Source organism: Acomys russatus, chromosome 32 (genome assembly GCF_903995435.1).
Source record: "Acomys russatus chromosome 32, mAcoRus1.1, whole genome shotgun sequence".
In the NCBI taxonomy this organism is placed as follows: Eukaryota; Metazoa; Chordata; class Mammalia; order Rodentia; family Muridae; genus Acomys; species Acomys russatus.
The window spans coordinates 22,281,271-22,305,318 of record NC_067168.1 but is presented as its reverse complement, the minus strand read 5'-3'; the positions used below and the strand labels follow the sequence as shown (position 1 = coordinate 22,305,318).

Below are 24,048 nucleotides of genomic sequence, written 5' to 3'. Positions count from 1 at the left end.
TTTCTGTATAGACTTTCATTCTGTCTGAGAAACTGGCTGAAGAGTAATTAAACAGATTGTATTCCAGCAAAAGTTGTGGTTGTAATGATGCTGGATCTCATAACTTTAATAATAAATAGTTACTTTTAAATTACAGCTAAATAGGGCTGGAGAGGTGGTCCAGGGGTTAAGAGCACTTGCTGCTCTTCAATATTTCTTGAGTTCAGTTTTCCAGCCACCACATGGTATCTCACAGCCATCTATCTATAATGAGATTTGGTGCCCTCTTCTGGAGTGCAGGTGTTCATGGCAGGCAGAACACTGTATATATAATAAATACATAAATTTAAAAAAAATTATAGCTAAACTTAGCCTCTGTCACTACTATAAGGAATGAGTATACAGGCTTTTTTCTAGATATGCTGTTAGCTAATGTTTTCATTTTGCTTCATTTTGTATTACAGATTGCCAGATTATATTTGGTTTCTGATGTTTTGTACAACTCTTCAGCCAAAGTTGCCAATGCTTCGTATTACAGGAAATTGTAAGTATAATGTATGAGCGGATACTCTGGAAATGATGTATTTAAGGATGAGGAGATCAAAAAAGAGGATTGTGCCGGGTGTGGTAGCACACTCCTTTAATCCCAGCCCTTGGGAGGCAGAAGCAGGCAGATCTCTGTGAGTTCGAGACCAGCCTGGTCTACAAGTGAGTACAGGACAGCCAGAACTACAAGAGAAACCCTGTCTCGAAAAAAAAAGAAACAACAACAACAAAAAAGAGGATTACTGTTAGCATTCTTCATTAATAATATAATTTTAGGGGTCGTTGAGATAGCTTAGTGGGTTAAAGTGCTTGTCATGCAAGCCTGATGAATGAGTGAATCTAGGAACTTAGGTAAAGGTGGAGGGAAATAAATGACTCCATAAAGTTGTTTCTTGACTTTGACTTCATCCCTCAACACCACAGTAGTAATAACAAATATTTTAAAAGATTATTTTAATCTACTTAATTTAAAGTAGAATTAAAAAGAAGAAGTACACTTAGTATTTATTAAACTAAACCAATGTAAGCTAAATTAGCAGTGTTTTTAAAAAACTTTTTCAGTTTTTCTTTTTAATGGCATTTGTGTGTTTGTGTGTGTGAACATGGAACATGACCTATAAATGTAGGTCAGAGGACAACTTGTCCCAGGGATTGAACCCAAGTTGTCTAGTGTGGCAACAAGTGTTTTTATCTACTGAACCGTGTAGCTGGTCATTATTAGTTTTTTAATTTAACTAGGGTCTAACTTTAGCCCAGGTTGCTCAGAGCTGACTGTGTAACCCAGACTGACCTTGAACTTGTATCTTCTTGCCCTAACCTTCCAGGTGCTAAGATTTTAGTATAAACCACCATGCTTTATATTTTATTTCTTAAATATTGACAGTAGAACAAATAGGTGAAGTTTTTTAAAAATGGAAAAACCATATTATTTTCCCAATTTAGCCACAAATGATGACATGTAAAAGAAGAAAGCAAAGCTTTAACATCATTATATTCTTTCGGTAATCATTGTATTAATTTTTTAAAAGACTTACTTATTTTTATTGTTTCCATGTGAATGCTTTGCCTGCATGTATTATGTGCATCACACACGTGCCTGGTGCCCATGTAGGCCAGCAGGGACTATCAGATCCCCTGGGATTGTAGTTGTGATCTGGTTGTCAGAACTGAGAGCTGAATGGATTCAGTGCTCTTAACAGCTATCTCTCCAGCTCTGTGGATTTTCCTTGTTGTTGTTTGCTAAAGCAGGGGCAGTTGTTGTGGGCACCATAATACATATGTAAATCTTGAGTTCCTCAGAGCTCTTCTGTGTCTATTACAAGACCAGGCTTAGAGAGAGCAATTGACTCTAATAGGAAATTCAGAATCATGGCCTGGGCTGGGAATTGTAGCTCATTTTTGGTTGAGTGCTTTCCTGGCATGAAGCGGCTCTGGGTTTGATTTCCAGCAACATTTCAAAAGTGGGTGTGGTAGTGCGCACTTTGATCCTGGCAATCTAGAGATAGAGGCAGGAGGTAGCTCAAGGTCATCCTATTGAAGTACATAGTGAAGAAGACCCTGGAGACTAATTTGCATTTCCATCTCCTAAACTCCTAACTTGGGAGTCTTTCTTGACTTCCCTTTCTCTTCAACCCCACACCTTGCCCATTAGCACTTTTTGCTGATAAATATTTTATAATATATCCAGAAGCTGACTGGCACCACTTTCCTGGCTGTTAGCCCAAACTGCCATTGTCTGAATTACAATAGTGATCTCCTAACTGGTTTTCCCTCTTCTATTCCCTGGTCTGTTTGAAAACACAAGTCATGCCAGGCAGTGGTGGCGTACATCTCTAAACCCAGCACTCGGGAGGCAGAGACAGGTGGAAACTCTATGAGTTTGAGGACAGCCACAGCTACACAGAGAAACCTTGTTTCAAAAACAAACAAAAAAAGAAAATACAAGTCGGGACCTAGGTAGAGTTCAGTTTGTAGCGTGCTTGTCGAGTGTGCCCGAAGCTCTTGGGCACTGTGTGAAATCAAGTGTGCTGGTGTGTGCCTAGCATTTGGAAGGTAGAGGCTGGAGGATAACAAGTTCCAGGTTATCCTTGGCTACATAGCAAGTCCTAGGTTAGCTTAGACTATATATGTGTGTCTGTGTGTCTGTATAAGTATATGTGTACTCACCCTACTTTTAATTCTGCAAGTACTTTTTTTACCTTAATACTTAACTTACCTTTTAAGTTTGTTTTTTTATATGACACAAAGGAGCAGGCAACATGGCTAAATTCATCCTGAATATAAAATTGCTTGCTAAAGCAGGACACTGGTATTTTAAATTTCTTAATTTGCTTTATCTGTAAGACCAGGAAAGGTTTTCATTGGCTAGTGGGCTGAAGAAAGTGTGAATTTTAAAGCAATTTCTGTTTTAAAGACTATATTGTTTGAATTTCAGTTTTGAAACAAAGCTATGTCAGATATTTTCAGACCTCAATGCTACTTATCGTACAATTCAAGGCCATTTACAATCTGAAAATTTTAAGGTATGTATGTTTTATTGTTTCTTCCCAATGTGTCAAATGGAGGATGGCATTAGAGGGCTATAAAGGATCGTGAGACAAGTACAATATTTAAGACTTGGATCTTTTAGAAACTACTCTTAAAATTCTTTAAAATTGTCTTCTCAGGTAGCTTTTAGATTTATGCTAATTATCTAAATGTTTTTATTTAAAATTTCTTTAATTTATTAGTTTAAATTATATGTTTGCATCTCTTTGTGGGTATAATGCACATGTGTGCAGGTGCGTACCCAAGCCAGAGGTATAGGATCCCCTTGGAGTTGGAATTACAAGGAATAGTGGGCAAACTGATATAGGTGCTGGGAGCTGAACTGAGGTCCTCGTGCCTTATTTAAATATTTTAATACTGTTTTTTTTCCTCCTCACATCCTCACAACACATTCAAAAGACCATTTATTTTACGATGGTATATGGTTACTCATGGTTGTTTAGAAAGTATTTTCAGGGCATTAATGGCTCCAGTACAGCAAGTGGCTATGATGTGTGGCCTCACGTGGTATGGCCTAGGTCCTGGAGGTGCCACCTGACCCCAGTCTGCTGAGGTACCTGTCATGCTTGAGCTGGAGTGAGGGCAGCAGCCAGCTCCATCTTCCAGAGTCTTGGGAGGGCCTGAAGCTTGGCCTGCAGTCTCTTCCCCCGAAGCGGGAAGATGGAGTACATGTGGCTGTCTACCATAGGATGCCACCAGAGGAGAAGGGCCCAGTGTGAGTGTGTCGCTATGAAAACAGTGCCATTTGAGACACACTTCTTCACCGCTGGGGCCAGGTGCAGAACGTGATAGAAATAGAGTGGACATCACTGATTTCACAGTTTGCAGATGTGTTGCAGCTGACTACCACTATCTGAACAGTGGCGGAAGCACCAGGTGGCTTAAAAATAGCCTTGGTAATGATTGGAAAGCTTGCTCTTCAGGAGTTGTGTGGAAGATGTAAACTGTCTAGGAGTGTGGAGAATGCTGGACGGTGCTCTTGTTTAAATAATGAATGCACATTGAAGACAGGTTGTTAATTTTGATGAGCTGCTTTGAAGGAAAAGGAACTATTCAAGGTTTTTTGTTTTTTAAATAACCTCTAAAAGAAAGACCAAGGACCTTAAGTTGTAGATCATTGTTAAGAAAAAGCCAGTCAAAACCCTCCACCCAACATTGAATTGAACAAATGAATATGCTATTGTGGAAAGATTGTGTAGAGAAATTTCTTTAGCTTGGGAAGCTATTCCTGATCCCATTATATATGTATGCAGACAAATCCACTGACACCTTTTTTAGTCTTAAATTTTGGTTGTAAGTTATAATTTAGAGGAAAATGTGGTCAATGTATAAAGCAAAGTGTTAGCCTGGACCAGGAAGTGCTTCATTGGATCGGAATGGATTCAGGATAAAGCTTGATTGTTTTGGTTTCTAGTGGTCAGAAGGTACTGGGAAGTTGTTTTTCACATACACTACTGATAACGTTAAGAGTTGACCTTACTTAACAAAAAACAAGTTGGGTTTTTTTTCTCAGTATTTTTAGACCCTTATTCTGTTTGCTTGGAAAGTAGCATTGAATTGCTTTAAAAATTTGAGAATGACATGTAGTTATTTTCTTTAATTAGAAAAAAAGATCTAGCAATGTAAAGAAATATTCAGCAAATCACAGTGGTTGTTCTCATAGACTAAAGTGTGAGACGTATGGCCTCAACTAGTTACTCACTGTCTGTTTTCTATTTATTTAGCAACGTGTAATGACCTGCTTCAGAGCTTGGGAAGATTGGGCAATCTATCCAGAACCATTTTTGATCAAACTTCAAAATATTTTCTTAGGACTTGTAAATATTATTGAAGAAAAGGAAACAGAAGTAGGTAGTCTTGACTGTTAACACTGTTCTGGGGGAAGGAATGTTGTGTATATAATATGTCTTTGTGAAAACTACGTCTGTTTACCACTAAATAATCCAGGAGTCAGTGTTGCATATGACAGGGATTTTCATTGTGTTCTTACGTGATAGTGACTGTTTTTATTTCTGATATATTAGTAGAAAACAAATAATACACAGAAGCCCCTCAACTAACGAGGGGGTCTTCATAAACTTATTGTAGGTAAACCTCATGAAGTTGAAGAGACCTTGCATGCTTGCATCTAGGTGACTAACCCTGAGAGCTTAGCCTAGCCCAGCATGAACTTTCACAGAGCTTAAATTACACTATAGCTAAGCAAAAGGGTCTAACAGGAAACACGGTTTTAAAGAAAATACTGAGTATCTCATGTAACTTACTGAAGAACTGTATTAAAAAAATGATGGCAGCTGGGCGGTGGTGGCGCACACCTTTAATCCCAGCACTCAGGAGGCAGAGGCAGGCGGAACTCTTGAGTTCGAGGCTAGCCTGGTCTACGGAATGAGCTCCAGGACAGCCAAGGCTGCACAGAGAAACCTGGTATTGAAACAGAAAAAAATAAATAAAATAAAAAAGGTGGCAGTGCAACACAGTAGATATTGTTTACCCATGTGATTAAATGCCGCTGCCCAACATGATGAAAATGGCATACTGTAGAAAACATCAAAATTTGAACCAAAGTTACTACTGAATTGTATTGCTTTGCACCATTGCAATTTTTTAAAAGTGTAAGTCAGATCACTGTGAGTTGGGCATTGTCTCTATATAACAGCTTATATTTTGTTAAAGTAAATGTAAGCTTGGAAGATGCAGCATGGTGGTACCAAACTGTGCTCATCATCATTCTCTTGCTTTTTCCCTCCTAAATAGTTTGTAAATCGTTTATCTTTGTTTCTGATAGTAGTGTCTGACTCACTTTGTTGATGCATTGAAATCACTTATGTTTAAGGCTATTATTGAGAAAGGTTTTCTAATTGTAATAATTCTAATTGTTCATTGTTTGTTCTGTTTGTTTGTTCTTGAGTTCCCCCACTAGGATCAAGGCTTTGCTGGTATATCAGTTGGATATGATGGATTCTTTCCTATCTTCTTTGTTTATCCAATCCTCTCCTGAAGTTTCGTTTATTCCCAGCTCTTGTGGTTGAGGCTTCTTCTCCTTCTGATATATATCTAAATGTATTTTGTAGTGCTGGCTTGGTTCTTGTAAACTGCCTTAGTTCATTCATGCTCATCTTGAAATGTTCTCATTTCTCCGTTCTTTTAACAGACAAATGTGTTGGCTATAGCACTCTTGGTCGGCAGTTTCAGGGCTTGATTTGCTTTCCATGCTTTCATGCTTTCCTGTTTTCGGGGTTATGGAGATCCTGTTACTCTTGACACATGTGCCTTTGTAGATGAGCTGATGTTTTTTTTCTTAAAGCTTTTACTACTGGTGCTTTGCTTTGTATTTTTGATGTCTTTACTATGCCACAGAGAGGCTTGCTCTTTCTTTTCTTTCTTTTTAAATTAACTTATTATTATGTATACAGTGCTCTGCCTTTATGTACACCTGCAGGCCAGAAGATGGCATCAGATCACATTACAGATGGCTATGAGCCACCATGTGGTTGCTGGGAGTTGAACTCGGGACTGGGACCTCTGGGAGAGTAGTTAGTGCTTTCAACCTCTGAACCATCTTTCCAGCCCCACAGAGAGGTTGTTAATCTGGTCATATCTGTTGGGATTCTAAGTATCGGTTTGTTTGTTTGGTTGGTTGGTTTTTCAAGACAGGGTTTCTCTGTGTAGCCTTGGCTGTCCTTGACTCACTTTGTAGACCAGGCTGGCCTCAAACTCATAGTGATCCACCTGCCTCTGCCTCCCGAGTGCTGGGATTAAAGGCGTGCGCCACCACCGCCCGGCATTGTTTTGTTTTTTTTAAATCTCTGGATTTGTGAAATTTTCTGTTCCTTTATTTTACTGAATCAATTAGTTCCTTGTGCTTTTAGTACTTATCTTAACTGTCTTATGTCCCGTGGATGATCAGGTTTGGGCGCTTTGCCAAATTCTAGAGTTCTTTGATGTTTGTGGTCATGACTGTTTACTCATTTGTTTTCCTTATTGATATTTGAGTGCAGTATTTCATTCACTTTGTCCTCCATAACTGATATTCTTCCTTTTGCTTTGTAGAATCTATTGGTGATGCTTCCTACAGTTTGTTTTGCTTTAGATTTATTTTATGTGTATAAGTGTTTTACTTGCATGTGTGCATGTATACCATGGGTGAGACAAAAGAGTCAAATGCCCCGGAACTGAAGGTTCTAATGGTTGTCAGCACTGTGGGGTGCTGGGAATTGAACCCAGGTCTTCTTGCAAGAACAAGTGATCTTAACCATTGAGCCATCTCCCCAGTCTGTCACCCCTCCCAAAATGCCCCCCCCCTTAGTTTCATAGTATGGGCGGCATGCAGGCATGTGCTTGCCACAGCTCTCGGGAAGAGGTCAGAGGACAATCTCTGGGTTCTTTATTCTCTCTTGCTCACCTTACTCTGTCCATGGATTGAACTCAAGACTGGTAAGCAAGCCTATGTGCAGTGTCTCTCCTTGCCATCCATCTTACAGACCCACTACCGTAAATTTTACTTGAATCATTGAGGTCTTCATTTCTAACTTTTCTAATATTTTTACCTATATTGTTAAATTTCTAAACCTTTCCTCTCTGTTGCTGACTCTCCTTTAGGGCCTGCTTTGTATCATTCAACATGATTACAAGAGAATTTTGTAAAGTTTCTTCTGAGGTTTAACCTGCATCACTGTCTTTCAGTTCCCGATGAGAGGACTTTGGAAGGTCTTTGCTCTTCACCTTTCTTGTGTTGCTGTGTTGCAGCCCATGCATCTGGAGGCTGGGATATCTTTTTGGGATAGTAGGAGAGCCTTACAGGGTAGTCTACTTTTGAGCGCGCAGTCTTCAGTACCCTTTGGTGAGATTGAGGCAAATTGCTTCAGAAAACCAGGGAACTACACAGGTTTGATTCCGTTCTTTCCCAGGATCTTTTCACTTCCTTCCTGAATTTTTCTGACTCTTCCCCTCACCAGTTGGTGAAGGGACAGCTACTCTTCTGTCATCTTCTCAGGCTTCTGTTTGAGTTTCTGCAGCGTACAGTGTTCCTTTGTACATGTTCTCTTTTTGGACCTTCTGTGTTACCAGAGCTCAGCGTAAGTGTAACTTCAGGGCATCGTCTGACTTCTTCAAGTGAAATTTAATTATTAAATATTATAATAAGATGGTGATGAACTCTCTTAGCAATAGTTCTGACCTGTTTCCTTTTAAACAATGGAAACCTTTATTAAGCTTTTTGACAGAAGAACCAAACTTAATTTTTTTTTTTTTTAATCCTTGACTCTCATGCTACCTGGCACCAATAATAAGCACTTAGTACATATTAGGTAAATACATGTATAGATGGTTGCTGCCTTATCAGATAAAACATGTGTTTATATTGTGTCTGGAAATAAGGATATCCAGCCATGTTAATTTGTACTAGATTTTAAGTTAATCTAACATTGAGAGACTTAAGCAAGTCAAAGAAAATACTGCAGTAGTTCATGTTTCTGTAGGATGTGCCAGATGATCTCGATGGTGCTCCCATTGAGGAAGAGCTTGATGGGGCACCTCTGGAAGATGTGGATGGAATTCCCATTGATGCTGCTCCCATGGATGATCTTGATGGAGTCCCTATAAAAAGTCTTGATGATGATTTGGATGGAGTGCCTTGTAAGTCACATTTCAAACATTAAGACTAACAAGTTTAGTTGCCAGAATGCTTTTAAGTTTTGCACATGATGGTATAGAGAAATGTTTTGATTTTTGACTGTCAGGCCACTCACCATTTCTGTGGTGAAGGGAAGGGCTTGATTATAGTAATTTTTCTTTTTGGGACAGTCCTCCTCCTCGTCCTGTATTAGCAGGTTTTTCTTTTTGTCTCAGTTGTCTGAAAGTTACAGGCAACATCTTTTATTTGTTTTCTAGTCAAAATGTCAGATGCCCAGTATTACTTGTTCCCCTGTTTGTTTTCCACCTGCCTGAGTTCATATTAAAGTGTTGAATAATGTATGAACTTTTTAGTTTAGAAAATGATCAGGTATTGGTTCTATCCATCTATCCATCTCCCTCTTACCTCCATATACTTCACCTGTTACCCAGAGTTTTTCCCAAATAGTTCTTCCATGGCCATTTTTTGCCTTGCTGTTGATTGGTGCTTAAATTTACCCACTGCCAACTTGGTCAACAAATATTAAATGGATAGTTCCAAAAAAATTCATAAATTTTAGGTATCATAGTACATTCTAACAATTTTTCTAACAATTGTTTTATTTCTAACAATTCTAACAATTGTTTTATTACTTTTTACTGTGTCTAATTTATAAAAGTATGTGCGCACAAGAAAACATAGTAAATGGACATAGGGTCAGGCACTTACTAGAGGTCTTGGGATGTGTTCTCTGTGGGTAAAAGGGCTCGCTTTGCACTGCTTAAAATTTGGATCTTGGCTGGAGAGATGGCTCAGAGGTTAAGAGCACTGACTGCTCTTCCAAAAGTCCTGAGTTCAATTCCCAGCAACTACATAGTGCCTCACAAACATCTATAATGTGGTCTGATGCCCTCTTCTGATCTGCACGTGTAAATGTGGGCATAGCACTGCATAATAAATAAATAAATAAATAAATAAATAAATAAATAAATAAATCTTTGCTGGGTGTGGTGGCATAGGCCTTTAATCCCAGCACTCAGGAGGCAGAGGCAGGTGGATTGCTGTGAGTTCGAGGCCAGCCTAGTCTACAAAGCGAGTCCAGGACAGCCAGGGCTACACAGAGAAACCCTGTCTTGAAAAACAACAAACAAACAAACAAAAAAGGATCTTAAGCAAAAAAGTGAGTTAATTATAATTCTTGTTCTTGATACTGTCAGTGTTTCTCTACATGTGGACTTATTTGATTTTGATAAGCATAGTAGTTTGAGTTGTCCTCTAATATATGTAATAGCTCATCTTTTCTTCAATAGTGGATGCAACTGAAGACTCAAAGAAAAATGAACCCATATTTAAAGTTGCCCCGTCAAAGTGGGAGGCTGTAGATGAATCTGAATTGGAAGCACAAGGTGAGTAAATTGCAAATACTGAACTTTGAAACAGTTGTGCCCGGGGATAGTGGTGCCACTGAGTAGTAGTTAGTACTTGCCTACCATGTGTAAGGCGCTGGGTTGGATCCCTGGCACTTGGAGAGGGGGAAGAGAATTCAGTTCTTATTATTGGTGTGTTTGTATTTTTGTGTGTATTTTATTCCTTGTATATAAAACCTTTGTTTTCAGCCTTCAGACTCAATGTTAACATGCTTTAGGTCTATCATAAGTACATTTATTGTTGGTGCTCTTATAATAATTGTGTTGCTCCTTCAGTTGGAAGCTTTGAGAGAAATCACAAAAAAATGAAACAAAACAAAACACAAAACCCTTTCAGGCCAAGGTGTTTGCATAGAAGTGTGGACGGGAAGCAGTGTGTATTTGGAAATCTCCAGAAGGTCAATTTCAGAGAAACTGAGCCTTGACCCTCCATAATGCTTGTTAGATACAGTTTACACTGGCCTTTCTCTTCACACTTAACCGTATCTGTTAATATTTGTTGGTCTGAAGTAAGTGTGACAGTTTTTTTAATCATTTCTGAATTTGCATAGTTATAGTGTAGACTCAAGAAAAGATGATGTATAGCACATTGAATTGGCTGTTGGAAAAAGAGATAAGCTTAGATAAAAGCTCCTGTAATAGAAACTTTCAGCTCTGAAGCTGAGTGTCTACTGTGTTGTAGCAAAAGTGGTAATTTGCCTTATGAATTACATTCTCTTTCTCTATACAGCGGTGACAACTTCTAAGTGGGAGCTATTTGACCAGCATGAAGAATCAGAAGAAGAAGAAAACCAAAAGTAAGAATCTTAAATTTCAAACCTACCCGGTTCCCTGCACACGTAACACTCCATCTTTTACTAACAGGTCTGGTTGGAATAATGGCCCTTGTGAGAGAATCATCCTTAGTCTCCATCGGTTTCTCCCGCTGAATAAAGAGCGAGTGGGTGTGTGGATTGCAAGGATGCTTGCTCAGTCAGCAGTTTGTAGCAACTGTCTGATGACCTGAGGAAACTGGCAGTGTCTTCATTGGTGTGTCTGGATGGACCAAGTTGGCAATGCTGAGATCCTCAGAAAGTGGAAGTGTGGCTCACCAGTGGAGATAGCTCTCTGAAACTGCAGAGTACTAGAGTTGAATGGTTCAATTTAGTTTGCCTTGAAATTGATTTTGTTGACTTTATTTAATCCATGGCCCTATCATTAGCAACATCTCAAAATGTTAGCATTAAAATACCGATCACATAATTCTTTAATTTACAGTGAAAGGTAGAAGTCCATCAAAGAATTCCCGATACATTGTATGCTCATTTTATTTCTGAAAACATCAAGGTTTTGGTATAAAATTGATTTGTATGTTACTATATTACTGTGTTTTAGTATAGATGTTGAAGTAATCATTGGTAGAAGCATGGGGCAGTAGAAGTGGAATTCATGTTTTTAATTTTTAAAAAAATTTCAAGTAAATTATGTAAGCATAGGTTTATGAAGCTACACATAGTTCAAGAACACAGATTAGCATATAGCTTTCTGGTCTGTCAGAATTTCTCACAGCTCACTACTGCTCTCTAGTGGTTGAGCCAGAACTGCCTTTTATGGCTGCTTCATAAAAGTGTTGCATTTGCCCAAGGCATGAAATTTAAAACTAGTACTTGTAATACTTGCAGAGAAATGTTAAAAATAGCAGCATTTGTAATGAATTTGGTGCAGATTTATAATTTAGAATTTCCATTTTTCACAAAGTATAGCGGGAAGCAGTAACTCAAAGGTCAGGAGCACTTGGTACTATTGAGGAGGACTGGGCTTGATTGCTAGTACCCATATTGAGGTTCACACCCATCCTTAGCTCAGGGGTTCCCACGCCCTCTTCTGATGTCCATGGACAACAGGCGTGCACACGATACACATAATGCATGCAGGCAAAATACTCACACCCATAAATTAAAATAAAAAATACAGACTTTATAAGCATAAAAACAAGCTGAAGGAAGAGCTAGCGTTCAAGGTCAGCTGCAACATAATAGTTGAAGTTTTCCAATACTCAAACTTTATATATAGTTTTTATTCTAGTATAATGTGCTGATCAGGTGAGGGCCTTCTGTGTTGGATTGCTTGTTTTATGGTGAGTGCGACTAACTCATTTTATGTTCTAGATTATAGCTTCTGAGGAAGGAGGGCTAAACATTTACATTTTTAAAAAAGATTTATTTGTTTGTTTGTTTGTTTGTTTGTTTATTATCATGTATATAATGCTCTCCCTGCACCTGTAGGCCAGGAGAGGGCACCAGATCTCATTATAGATGGTTGTGAGCCACAATGTGGTTGCTGGGAATTGAATTCAGGATCTCTGAAAGAGTAATCAGTGTTCTTAACCTCTGAGCCATTTCTCCAGCCCCCCAACATTTGGCTTTTTAAACACAAACTTTCATGAATTGACAGAACTGAAGTTGCCGCACTCATTGGTTATTCATTTTATTTCATCGCATGCCCACAGTGTTGCAGAATGAAAAGTACACGATAGCATTGGCATGCAGAATTTATTAAAAGTGTGATTATATTGAAGCTCAACTTTTTCTGTAGTGGAAATGTTTTTTCAGAACTGTCTAAAAAAAAAAAAAATACCTGACCAGATGTATGCAGAAAATGTTTTAGAAATGCTTTATATGTTCTGCAATATCATTTAAGTTCTAAGACAATGGAAAACAATACCCAAATGAAAAGTATAGCATTTTGTTTTCCCTACTGTGGCATTCAGTGTATCCTCTGTTTCTAAAGTCAGGAAGAAGAAAGTGAGGATGAAGAAGACACTCAGAGTTCCAAATCAGAAGAACATCATTTGTATTCTAACCCAGTAAGAGAAGAAATGACTGAGTCCAAGTTCTCTAAGTACTCTGAAATGAGTGAAGAAAAACGAGCTAAGCTTCGTGAAATTGAGGTTTGTGTTGTATTGGAATTAAAGCTGCTTTACTGGCCTTTAATGATTAATACCAAATTAACTCCCTCTTGACATGGTTCTTTATACAACCCATTCTCTCTGCTTAAAAACCTCCATATGAGTTAACTCTCTGTCTTTTAGTTCAAGTGTCACCTTTTGTCAGTGCTAGCCTTGTCTTTCTCTAGACTTACTTCCTGGTGTGCTTATCTCTGTGTGGTTTTACTTCTTATGTGTGTGTGTTGTTTGTCTGGCTTGCTTCCTTTGTTTGCTGAACATCTATTTCCCACTATGCTGTGTTTCTGTGAGGGATAAAGAACGTGTCTGGTCTCTATTTGGATGCATGGAATACAGGAGCGTCTCTGAGGAAGTGGTTGCTAAGGAATAGGATTGATCATGTAGGAAACCCATTCAATTTTGAATGCATACCATATAACTAAGAAAGTAAAGTATTTTCCGGCACATGCAAGTTAGGTTTACATTTTATTAATTACAGTGATTTATTTGAAAGGTTTCCTGATAGGATATAGAATATGTTGCCTGAATCCTAACATTAAGAAGAAGGGAAAAAAAATAGGTGAGCAAGCCTGAACTATCTAGGGCAAACTTTCCCCCTTCTCAGTCCTCTTTCTTTCTTTCTTTCTTTTACAGTGCTTTTTGTTTTATATCCCAGGCTACTTGGATATGTTGGAGAGAAAATCATTTGAGGAACTTGAAAATAGATAGTTTTTATTAGCATATATTAACTATATATAATGAGTTTCATGACATTTTCACTTATGGATGTAAGGTATTTTTATCACACTCAACCCGCATTACCTTCCTTTGTCCCCTTTAGCTCCCATACCTCCATTGAGCCTCTTCCTGGTTCCAACCAGCCCTGTACTTTATTGACTAGCAGTTGCCTGCATGCCTGCTTTGGTGTGCATCTACCAATGAGTTTTCATTAGCGTTCATTTGGGATCTTGAGTGGTAAGAACATATTTAAAGGAACGATTCTCCTTCACATGGTGACCATCAACTGTTATAGATCCTTGGGAAGGACAAGACCCTGCGAGGAGAGAAGTATTATTGAGTGCTCAGGGCAGCAAACTTTCCCAGCAAATGTCAGCAAAATCGCCAGCTAGTCTAGAGCTTGAAAAGAATGTGAGAGTTCTCAGTCTGTAGTACTCACTCATTCAGTAGTGACGTTGAATGGCAGCACCTTTCTTCTTACACACTATATTAATGATCTTACTTCTCCTTCGACTTAATCATTGGTAGGAATATTCGTTTTCTTTTTTTTTAAAGATTTATTTATTATGTATACAATGTTGTGTCTGCAATTACAAATGTATGCCAGAAGAAGGCACCGGTGCTCATTATAATTGGCTGTGAGCCACCATGTGGTTGCAGGGAATTGAACTCAGGACCTCTTGAAGAGTAGCCAGTGCTCTTAACCTCTGAGCCATCTCTCCAGCCTGTATATTCTTTTTCAATACCTTTCCCCTGGTATCACCAAACCAAAGAAAGTGTTTTGTTTTAACCCTATGCAGAGTCTGCATGATGCCAGTTTATAAGTGGAGACAAGAAGCTTTCAGTTAGTACTTTACTTCCTGTCCTTGTAGTGCTCTATGTCCCCTAGCTGGCTTAGGGGAATAGGGTGTTCGTTGTATAACCGTAAACACACTCACTTGGACCTTTTTCATCCTGGGTATGTCTTTTTGTAACTCAGTAATACCTCTGTCTTCCTAATGTAATGAAACTACTAAGAGTAGAAATTAGTTATACATAGTGACATGTGCTTGTAACCTTACCTTCTTGGGGCAGGGAAGGAAGACTGTAAGTTTAAGATTTACCTCAGTTATCTAGAGAGTTCAAGAATAGTCTTAACCAGATTGTGTCAGAAAGAAAGTAGAGAGAGAGAGAGTATGTGTGTGTGTGTGTGTGTGTGTGTGTGTGTGTGTGTGTGTGTGTGTGTGTGTGAGAGAGAGAGTGTGTGTGTGTGTGTGTGAGAGAGAGAGAGAGAGAGAGAGAGTGTGTGTGTGTGTGTGTGTGTGTGTGTGTGTGTGTGTGAGAGAGAGAGAGAGAGAGAGAGAGAGAGAGAGAGAGAGAGAGAGTGTCCCTGGGGATGTGGCTCTCTGCTAGAGCAGTTGTTGAGCATGTAAAAGACTCATGCTTCAATCCTCAGGGCTAGGGAGGGCTAGGGAATAGAAACAAACACTATAAAACACATTTTCTTGGTAATGTGGAGCTATAATGTCAGCACAGGGCTGGGCGATGGCTCAGTCAGGAAAGGTGCTTCCCACCAAGCCTGGTGACTTGGGTTCGATTGCCATGACACACATAGTGGAGGCGCAGAACCTAATTTGACCTCCACATGAATGGCTGTGATATAACTTTTCGCGCACGTGTGCGCGTACACACAAATGTTACAAAAAAGTCTATATAGACTGCCTAATTCTTTTAAAATGTTTTGTTTCCTTATTAATATAAAGAGAAGAAAACCATATAATGTAGCATTTGGTTGTTATCTGAACTTTATGAGCATTATCATTTCCAAATTCTCTGTGTGTGTGTGATATTGTATATGTGCACGCATGCCTTGTGTGCACACTGTATATGATCTTCTATATTTTATAGGCTGCTTCCTAAGTGTCTCTCTCGTTCTCATAGTACCTATCTCATAAATTAGAAGATAAACCAAAATCTAGGTTTAAGTGTAGATCTTAGCTTCATCTTGGCTTTACCTAAATTCTTCTCCGTTGTTACTCTGGGACGTTTAAGTCAGGGAACAAAGTTTCACAGCTGGTAGCAGATTTGAATTAGAACTCAAGGCTCACAGACTTTTTTTCACCCTTTCTTACCTTGCTTCCCTGCCACTTTATACTTGGTTTTAAAACCCAGGGGCTTTGTTAGAGAACCTTTACGTAAAGAATACAGTTCTAAATTAGTTTCTCTAGGTAGTTTTATTATACAGTATATTTTATACAATAGTTTTTCTTCTTGAAAGCTATTCCTTTCCCTAAATGCATCCTAATAAAATTGCCCAACAGCTTAACATTTTTTAAACCTGCAATTAATAAAAACTAATGGATTTGTGTTTCATAATACTAATATTCTCTACAAAAATGCTTAAAAACCTATAGCCATGTATTGGGCTAAATAGATGTTACTTAAGAGTGACAACTAGGCTAGTGCTGTCTTTTCCTGTGCTGCTTTTCCTGTGTCTGCCAACAAAGGATGGGAGCAGAAGGTTAGGAGCCAAGTGGAGGGTGAAGCTTGGGTGGTGGCGGGCCTCTCCTGCCTGCCCTAACAGAGGAAGGACTGCTGAAGGGAGGATGGGATGCCTGCTTGTTGTCTCGGCCGCAGGGGTGACTGTTAAGCCTTTGCCTGGACTATTTCTTTTTGGGTTGAACAGCGTGGTCACTCTTTTTTATATGGGTATCTCAGTTTGTGTTTGGGTCTCAGACTTTATTATCAGAAACTTTTAAGGTGGCATTTTATAATGGTTTAAAAAATAATTTTAGCCATATGTAGTGGCAGATGCCTGTAATCCTTGTACTTGAGAGATAGACACTAGGAATTAAAGTTTGATTCTAGCTTGGCTACACAGGGAAACTCTATCAAAAACATAAAAAAGACCAGGAGATAGTGCAGTCTGTAAAGTACTGCCATGAAAATTTGAAGGCCTGATATAGATTCCTAGAACTCATGTAAACATCTGGGCTTGGTACTGTGCACCTTATGTGGTAGTACGGGAGAGCATAAAACAGAAGTTGCCAAGTCCCCTGGCCAGCCAGCTTGTCCTAATTGCTGAGCCCGAGGTTCCAGTGAGAGATCATCTCAAAAAACTCAGGTTGCTAGCCTCACACTGAGGTTGCCCTCAGCCTACACATACACAAAATTATAAAAAGATTGTGTCCTCTAAAGTCAGGTTGCTGTTTAGCTCATAGATACTTGATTTTTAAACCAGTTTATCAATGTTATATTCCAAACAACAGAATTTGGTTGTAGGAGGTTTCATATAGTGGTGAAGTCAGCTATTTGCGTTGTCCTGCTTTTCTCCTTAACTTCAGCATTTACATTTAAATTTTTCATTAAAATGTGAAATGTGCAAAGACTAATTTTAAGGCTTTTGAGGGAAAAGATGGAGAGAACCTTAAGTCTCTGGTTTATCAAATACTGCTGTGGAAGAGGACAAGAAATCAAAGAACCTATAAAATAGTCATGAATTCAAACAGTGAAAATATTTCTTTGATTTGTGGGGCAGGAGAGGATTATAACCTTCCTCTAATGTTCAGGCTTCCTTTCCTACATGCTTTAGGAGCAGGTAGTCTATTTAAGTGGCTTATCAATATAAATAAAGAGGAATGTTAACCTCTGGAGATATTCTTGCCATCTCTTCTGTAAAACAAGGCCGAGCCAACTTGGGATGTCCATGTGCTTGCTTCTCTCCACATCACTGTCCTTCCCTTGGTTGAACAGAAGAGTATGGTTGCTTTTAAAATTTTATGGACATTTAAACTCCTGGAAGCCTCCAGGCAGTTTTTATTTTAATGATGTAGAAGTCAGAGGACAACTCTCAGGAGTCATTTATCTCATGCCTTGTTGAGGCAGGGTCTTCTTAGCGCTGCCATGGACCAGCAAACTTCCCAGAGTGTCTCCTGGCTGCCTCATGGAGTGCTAGGAGTGCTAGCCCTACAGATAACTGTCAGCAGGTCACCATGTTCAGTTTTTAAAGTATAGACCCTGGGGTTAAAGTTACATTTACTATTGTTGCACTTGTACATATCACAGTAGTCAAATGGACGTCAAAACAACTTGTGGTTCTCTCCTGCCATGTGCATTCCTGGGATCAAACAGAGATCATCAGGCTTGGCAGGTGCCTTTCCCCACTGAGTCATCTCGCTGGCCCACATTTATCTTTTTAGTGGTTTTTATTGTATAAAAGAGTGTTAGTCTGGCATGGTAATGTGTACCTGTAAATCACAGCACCCAGGAGGCCAAGGCAGGAGGATCACAAGTTTGAGGCCAGCCTCCAATACATTTCAAGGCCTTGTTTTCAGGAGTAGGGAGTGATCAAAATATTTAACTCTCCAGAATGTGAAATTTTACCTTTTCTTGTATTTCCTTTCTTTGTTACTGATGTTAGTAAGGTTAGGTTATGACTATTTTTTAGGGGGACGAGTCGGGGGTTGGTACAGGCTTTTAGATTGCAAATGTGTGTATAATTAGCCAGAAATCTTAGGGTGAATATATAAGCACTCTTACTAACATGCTACAGCAAACAGTGGTCACATAAATAGCTTAGGTCACTCTAAGTGATACATTTTAAGAAATGGAATAAGAAACTCTGATCTTTTTAAAGTCAGCATTTACTCTTATTTTCTTAAAGTACATTCTGAATGTGGTTTAACTCTGTCTCGATGGTTAGTGTTTACACTGCGCTGCAATAGAGTGGAACCCTTGTACCATGCAGCTGTGTGTTTTGTTGTAAGGAGCTGTTTTTAGTGTTGTTTTTAACATATTATCCTTTTATGTTCTGCTGACTTTAATCTTGCTCCAAGTATGCTTGCCTGTACTCACCTTTCCTTCTAATTTGGGGAACTAGATTCCAAATTCATTGTTACTGTTAGTGAAGAAATAATGTTCCTAAGGCTGTGACGCAGTCTGTGGTTTTCATACTCTCCTGGCTGTCTGAGAACATCTGTGCTGTGTTGATGGCCTGAATTTTGTGTGGTGGGTTGTCTGATAGACTTTATATTGAGATTATATTTTGACCCAGTCCTAATAAATCAATGCTTTGCTATAGGAGAAAAGCAATGCTTGAGAATTGTGATAGAAAATTCTTATTTAAAATGTCTTATTTCACAGCTAAAAGTTATGAAGTTTCAAGATGAATTGGAATCTGGGAAGAGACCTAAAAAACCAGGCCAGAGCTTCCAGGAACAAGTAGAACACTACAGAGATAAACTGCTACAGCGAGTAAGGAGTACATTTATTCAGCAATATGCATTTCCAAAGTTACTTATTTAGCTTTGTTGACTGTTAATATAATAGCACACTAAAGGGAAGTGTATTTCAGTGACAGCCTTTGATGTATAAACGTTAAATGATGGTTAGAAACATTTTATTCTGGATAGTACCCATGGACTAGACAATCTTGTTAACATACTTTCAAGAACTGGAAAACCCTATGGGAAGACACTACATTGACCCTAGTAAGAAACCGTTAATCCTAGGAAATGACGCAGATGAGTTTTGGGAAGTACTGTAGTTGGGAAGTTCATTTCTAAGAAGTTGGAGTAAGAGGGGAGGTACCAACCTCACCAGGGAGTGCTGGGCTGCACACAGTCACTTAGGGATGTGCAGAATACTGGGATGAGACCCCACACAGGGTCTCTGTGGAACTGCTGCTTTAGTCTGTACCTTGGCCTTTATTACGGTGATAATAGCTATATCAAACAAGAAAAAGGCATACCTGAGAGCAAACAGGTACAAGATTGGTGGCAGGGAGCTGCCTAGTAATAGGACTGTGTAACTGTGCAGACCTGTGGACACAAGAGTTTTCTCTAGTGTTAGATCATAGCTAGTATTATTATTTTTGCTCTTTGATGTTAGTCAGAATGTTTAAGACAGTTTAATTGTAGTATAGGTTCTATAAAATGTGCAATCAAGAAAAAGATATCATTTAGGAAAATGTATACTACATGTCATTAAGGGAAGTTAAATTCCTTTGTGGCTCTTTAAATGTGGCTGTAGTTGGATAAAAGATGAATGAGATTATTTTGTAAAATGGTGCTCGTTGTCTAGCCCTTGAGTCCCTTTAGCAATGGTATCTGGGGATTAGTCTGGATGCCAGAATACATGTTCATGTTCCCTGTGTCTCAGTGGCAACAAACTAAAAATGGATAACATGTCCATTACTAGTTTAGTCTCCTGTATGCCGTGACTGTCTACTGGAGACAAGCGTGTGTGTTTAGAAGGCATGTGCTGAAGGTCTTTGTAAATAAGCTGGAACGCAGCCAGGCCTCCTGACCTAGGCGCTGTCTCTGGTGTTCTTGTTGCCGTGGTACCGCTAAGCAGGTGTTAAAAGGCTGTATATATGACCCATAAGACAGCAGTTGTTTTTTTGGTCTGGCTTTGTAAAAAGCTTGCCAGTATCTAGTCATAAAATTTTTTTCAGCTTTTAAAAATGAGAAGCAATTAAATTAACATTTTTGATGCATGCCAATCATAAATAAATTTCATTTCTGTTATTAAAGAACTGAGTTGGTTCAGTGTCTTTAGCTACTACTTTAATTATTCTGTCATTAACATAAGTTAGAATTTTATGGGGAAGTGGCAAACAGTTACTTTTCTGGTTTATATAATTATGTCGTGTAGTCAGTTTATAAGATAGGATTAAATTTCCTTTCATAGCTACTTACACAGTCTTTGGTAAGGACTTTTTCCAACGTGAGCCTGCTGTATGCCGGCAGATTGCTCTCTTTAGTGTGATGGGGAGGTCAGTCAGTATGTTGCTTGCTAGCTTTTCCCGACTCCTCCTTTCCCTCCCCTCCCCATCTTCCCCCATTCCCTCCCTCCCTCCTTCTCCCCATTGTGATGTGGTAGAGGCGAAGGGACAGAGCTCTCAGACTGATGACTGCTGTGGCTGTGCTTACTGGGCTTCATCTTCCTGAGTCTAGTTTTCTGTATCTAGACTGAGAGTGATGACTTGGCATAGGCAAATAGTTACCATAATGTGTGGGCTATGATAAGCACTCAGTAAACATTTAGCTCCCATGCAAGGATGGTGGTGGTGGTGGTGATGATTTAGTTTATAAGAAATGACTAAAGGGTAGATAGTTTTTGAAACTGCAGTCATACCTTAATTAGCTTTTTAAAAATTCCTAAAAGAGGAAGCATGGGTAAATACGTGGGATAGCCTAGATGGACTTTTTAAAGCAACCGAATGTTTTCTTTTAAAACACAAAACAGGAGAAGGAGAAAGAATTAGAAAGAGAACGCGAAAGAGACAAAAAAGACAAAGAAAAATTGGAATCGCGATCGAAAGACAAGAAGGAAAAAGATGAATGTACTCCAACAAGAAAAGAAAGGTATGGCATGTCGTAGCTGATCTGCCTTCTCTCAAGCTGTGGAGTGCTGTTTGGTTTTAAAGTATTTCCATCTTCAGTAGCGTCAAACCAGAAGTAGTTTTTACAGTAACCATGTTTGGCTTCTGCCTGTAGGAGGCAGAGCTAACAGAGAGGGGCAGTTAGTTGTCACTGGCTTAACTAATTAGGGCATCTCTTTACTTGGTTCATATGGTATTCTTAGCCTTAATTCTCTGCAGGAATTCAGTTACACTATTGCGTATCTACCCCACTGCTTAAATAACAGCTTGTCATAGCTGCCTGTTGCCACCACTGCAAGCATCTCCCTCCCCGAGAGTAGACTATATAGAAGAGGCAGTGACTTGCACATCATGTTAAGTTTTTTGTTTAGCTTTTCTCTTTGAGTTTTTATTATTTTTAACTTTCAATTTGTGTGTGTGTGTGTGTGTGTGTGTGTGTGTGTGTGTGTGTGTGTGTGTGTGTTTGGGTACTGTGGAGGTCAGAGGACAACTTGTGGGAGTTGGTTCTCTCCTCCTGCCATGTAGGTCCCAAGGATCAAACTCAGATTAAGTGCTCTCACTTGCTGAGCCATCTCACTGGACTGTGCTTCTTACTTCTGTAGTTTTTAAATGCCTAATGTAGTGAAGCAGTTGCTTCAGTTAACAGAATAAAGCTTTCCACATTAAAAAAAGAAGTGGTTGCAACTGAGAAACCTTGCTCAGTCACTTGCAGATACTTACAAATAATAAAACTACACGGATTGGCTAACAAACAGACGCCATTTTTGTGTGTTTTATATTTTGATATAATTTCAGTTTTATAGAAAAGTTATAAGAATAGTGTAGATACTCCCTGTGCACCTTTTACCCATATGCTCCACCTACTCAAATGCCTCTCCTTCAGTCCTTCCTGTTCTGCGTCACCTCCAAACAGTCCACTATAATTGGCCAGTGCAGTGCCCTGTGCTTTGGGTTGTATTCATTTTACTTCAGTAAAAGAACCACATTAAGAAGTCAGCATTGGAAAAAAAAACTTAGCTGGGCATAGTGGTTGCATGCCTTTAATCCCAGCACTCAGAGAGGCAGGGGGATCTCTAAGTCCAAGACAGTCAAGGCTACAGAGAAACCTTGTTTCAAAGAAACCAAAACAAAAAGAAAAGATAAAAAATCAATCTTCAGTGTTATCCCATCCAGAAACGTCAGGCTTTCTTCATCTTCCTAGTACTGTGTTAGAGCAAAAGAACATTGCATTAAGTTGAATTTACTTGTTTTGGTGCAAGTTGTCTAAAAGTTACTGTTCATGAAATGCAGGACATTGACTGTTGTTAGAAAATAGTACCAATATGGCTATTGAGAGTTAAGTTAGTGTGCACTGGGAGGGATTAATAGCTAAGTTAGTAAAACTTGAAAATGAATCCTGAGTCTTTGTCACTTAGAGAGTGTTTCCGTGCTTTGTTCTGTAGGAAGAGACGGCACAGCACCTCCCCCAGCCCATCTCGAAGTAGCAGCGGTAGAAGAGTGAAATCCCCATCACCAAAATCAGAGCGGTCGGAACGGTCTGAAAGGTCTCATAAGGAAAGCTCACGCTCCAGATCCTCTCACAAGGACTCTCCTAGAGATGCTAGTAAAAAAGCCAAAAGGTAAGTGCACGCCATTTTTACTGTCAGCTTCAGTTACCAGCTAGCTAGCTGGCTCTGTAAGCTTCAAAGGGAACATGGCCAGAAGATTTCTTTCTTTTCTTTTCTTTTTGGTTTTTCAAGACAGGGTTTCTCTGTGCAGCCCTGGCTGTCCTGGACTCACTCTGTAGACCAGGCTGTCCTCAAACTCAGAGAGCTCCACCTGCCTCTGCCTCCTGAGTGCTGGGACTAAACGCGTTGTGCCACTACCTCCTAGCCTTTAAAAAAGTTTTTTTTTATTTTTTAGATTTCAGAGAAACAAATACTATTCTTATTTTGGGTGATATCGCTCTTGTTCTTACTTACCCTAGTTTCTCTACTGATCACTCATGTGTGTGTACATACTCTTTTTTTGGTTTTGTTTGCTTTTTCGAGACAGGGTTTTTCAATGTAGCTGTGGCTGTCCTAGACTCGCTTTGTAGACCAGGTTAGCCTTGAACTCAGAAATCCACCTTCCTCTGCCTCCCAAGTGCTGGGACTAAAGATGTGCGCCACCATGTTTGGCTTTCTTTCTTTCTTTTCTTTTTTCTTTCGTGCATGTGTGCATGCGTGCGTGCGTGCGTGCGTGCGTGCGTGCGTGCGTGCGTGCGTGCGTGCTCGCTCTTATGGCTCTTTTTAAGCCATATAAGATGGTAAGCAGCTTTAGTAGCTGGTTGTTTAAACATTCATTCTTGTTTGTTTGTCTCTTCAGGTCACCATCTGGTTCAAGGACACCTAAAAGGTCTAGACGGTCCCGGTCTAGGTCCCCTAAAAAATCAGGGAAGAAATCCAGGTCCCAGTCTCGGTCCCCACACAGGTCTCATAAAAAGTCAAAGAAAAACAAGCACTGACACATATTTATAAGATGCTCTCACTTGATGGAAAGCAAGTGTGTTGTGTGCCTGAATAGTCTGGTGGTGTTTTGTTTTTTTTTTTTTTTTTAATAAAAAAGAAAAAACCACACACACAAACAAAAAAAAATTCTAATGAAAGAGCATTCCTGGGTTTTGTTTGTTTGTTTGTTTGTGAATGCATGTGTAAACTCATGAGTAACTGCATCTGTAGACCTGTCATTGTTTTATATTGTATAAATTACTTTTGTTGTGGCTGTTTCTCAAGATGAAATTTTTATTGTGCTAATGAATTTCATCAGAAATGTGTACAATGGATCTGCTGGCAGTAGTAGGATTTTGTTTTAGGATGTTGTGACTTAGACATATAATACAGATGTCTTCCCCCCTTTTGTAGCTTTGACAATTTGAATTAGATTTCAAATAAAA

General features: G+C 39.2%; 1 protein-coding gene across 4 annotated transcripts in view; it reads left to right on the top strand.

The window, feature by feature from the left end:
• Positions 1–23,648, top strand: part of U2surp (U2 snRNP associated SURP domain containing) — a 54,826-nt gene extending 31,178 nt beyond the window's left edge. For all 4 annotated transcript variants that reach the window (XM_051140717.1, XM_051140715.1, XM_051140716.1 and 1 more), the window contains 11 exons: positions 444–523; positions 2,960–3,047; positions 4,797–4,919; positions 8,550–8,706; positions 9,994–10,089; positions 10,841–10,907; positions 12,880–13,039; positions 18,893–19,003; positions 20,999–21,117; positions 22,577–22,753; positions 23,481–23,648. In XM_051140717.1, the coding sequence (XP_050996674.1) occupies positions 444–523; positions 2,960–3,047; positions 4,797–4,919; positions 8,550–8,706; positions 9,994–10,089; positions 10,841–10,907; positions 12,880–13,039; positions 18,893–19,003; positions 20,999–21,117; positions 22,577–22,753; positions 23,481–23,619 (1,317 nt within the window). In that variant the 3' untranslated portion in view covers positions 23,620–23,648. The remainder of the gene's footprint in view (positions 1–443; positions 524–2,959; positions 3,048–4,796; positions 4,920–8,549; positions 8,707–9,993; positions 10,090–10,840; positions 10,908–12,879; positions 13,040–18,892; positions 19,004–20,998; positions 21,118–22,576; positions 22,754–23,480) is intronic.
• Positions 23,649–24,048: the final 400 nt, after the last annotated feature.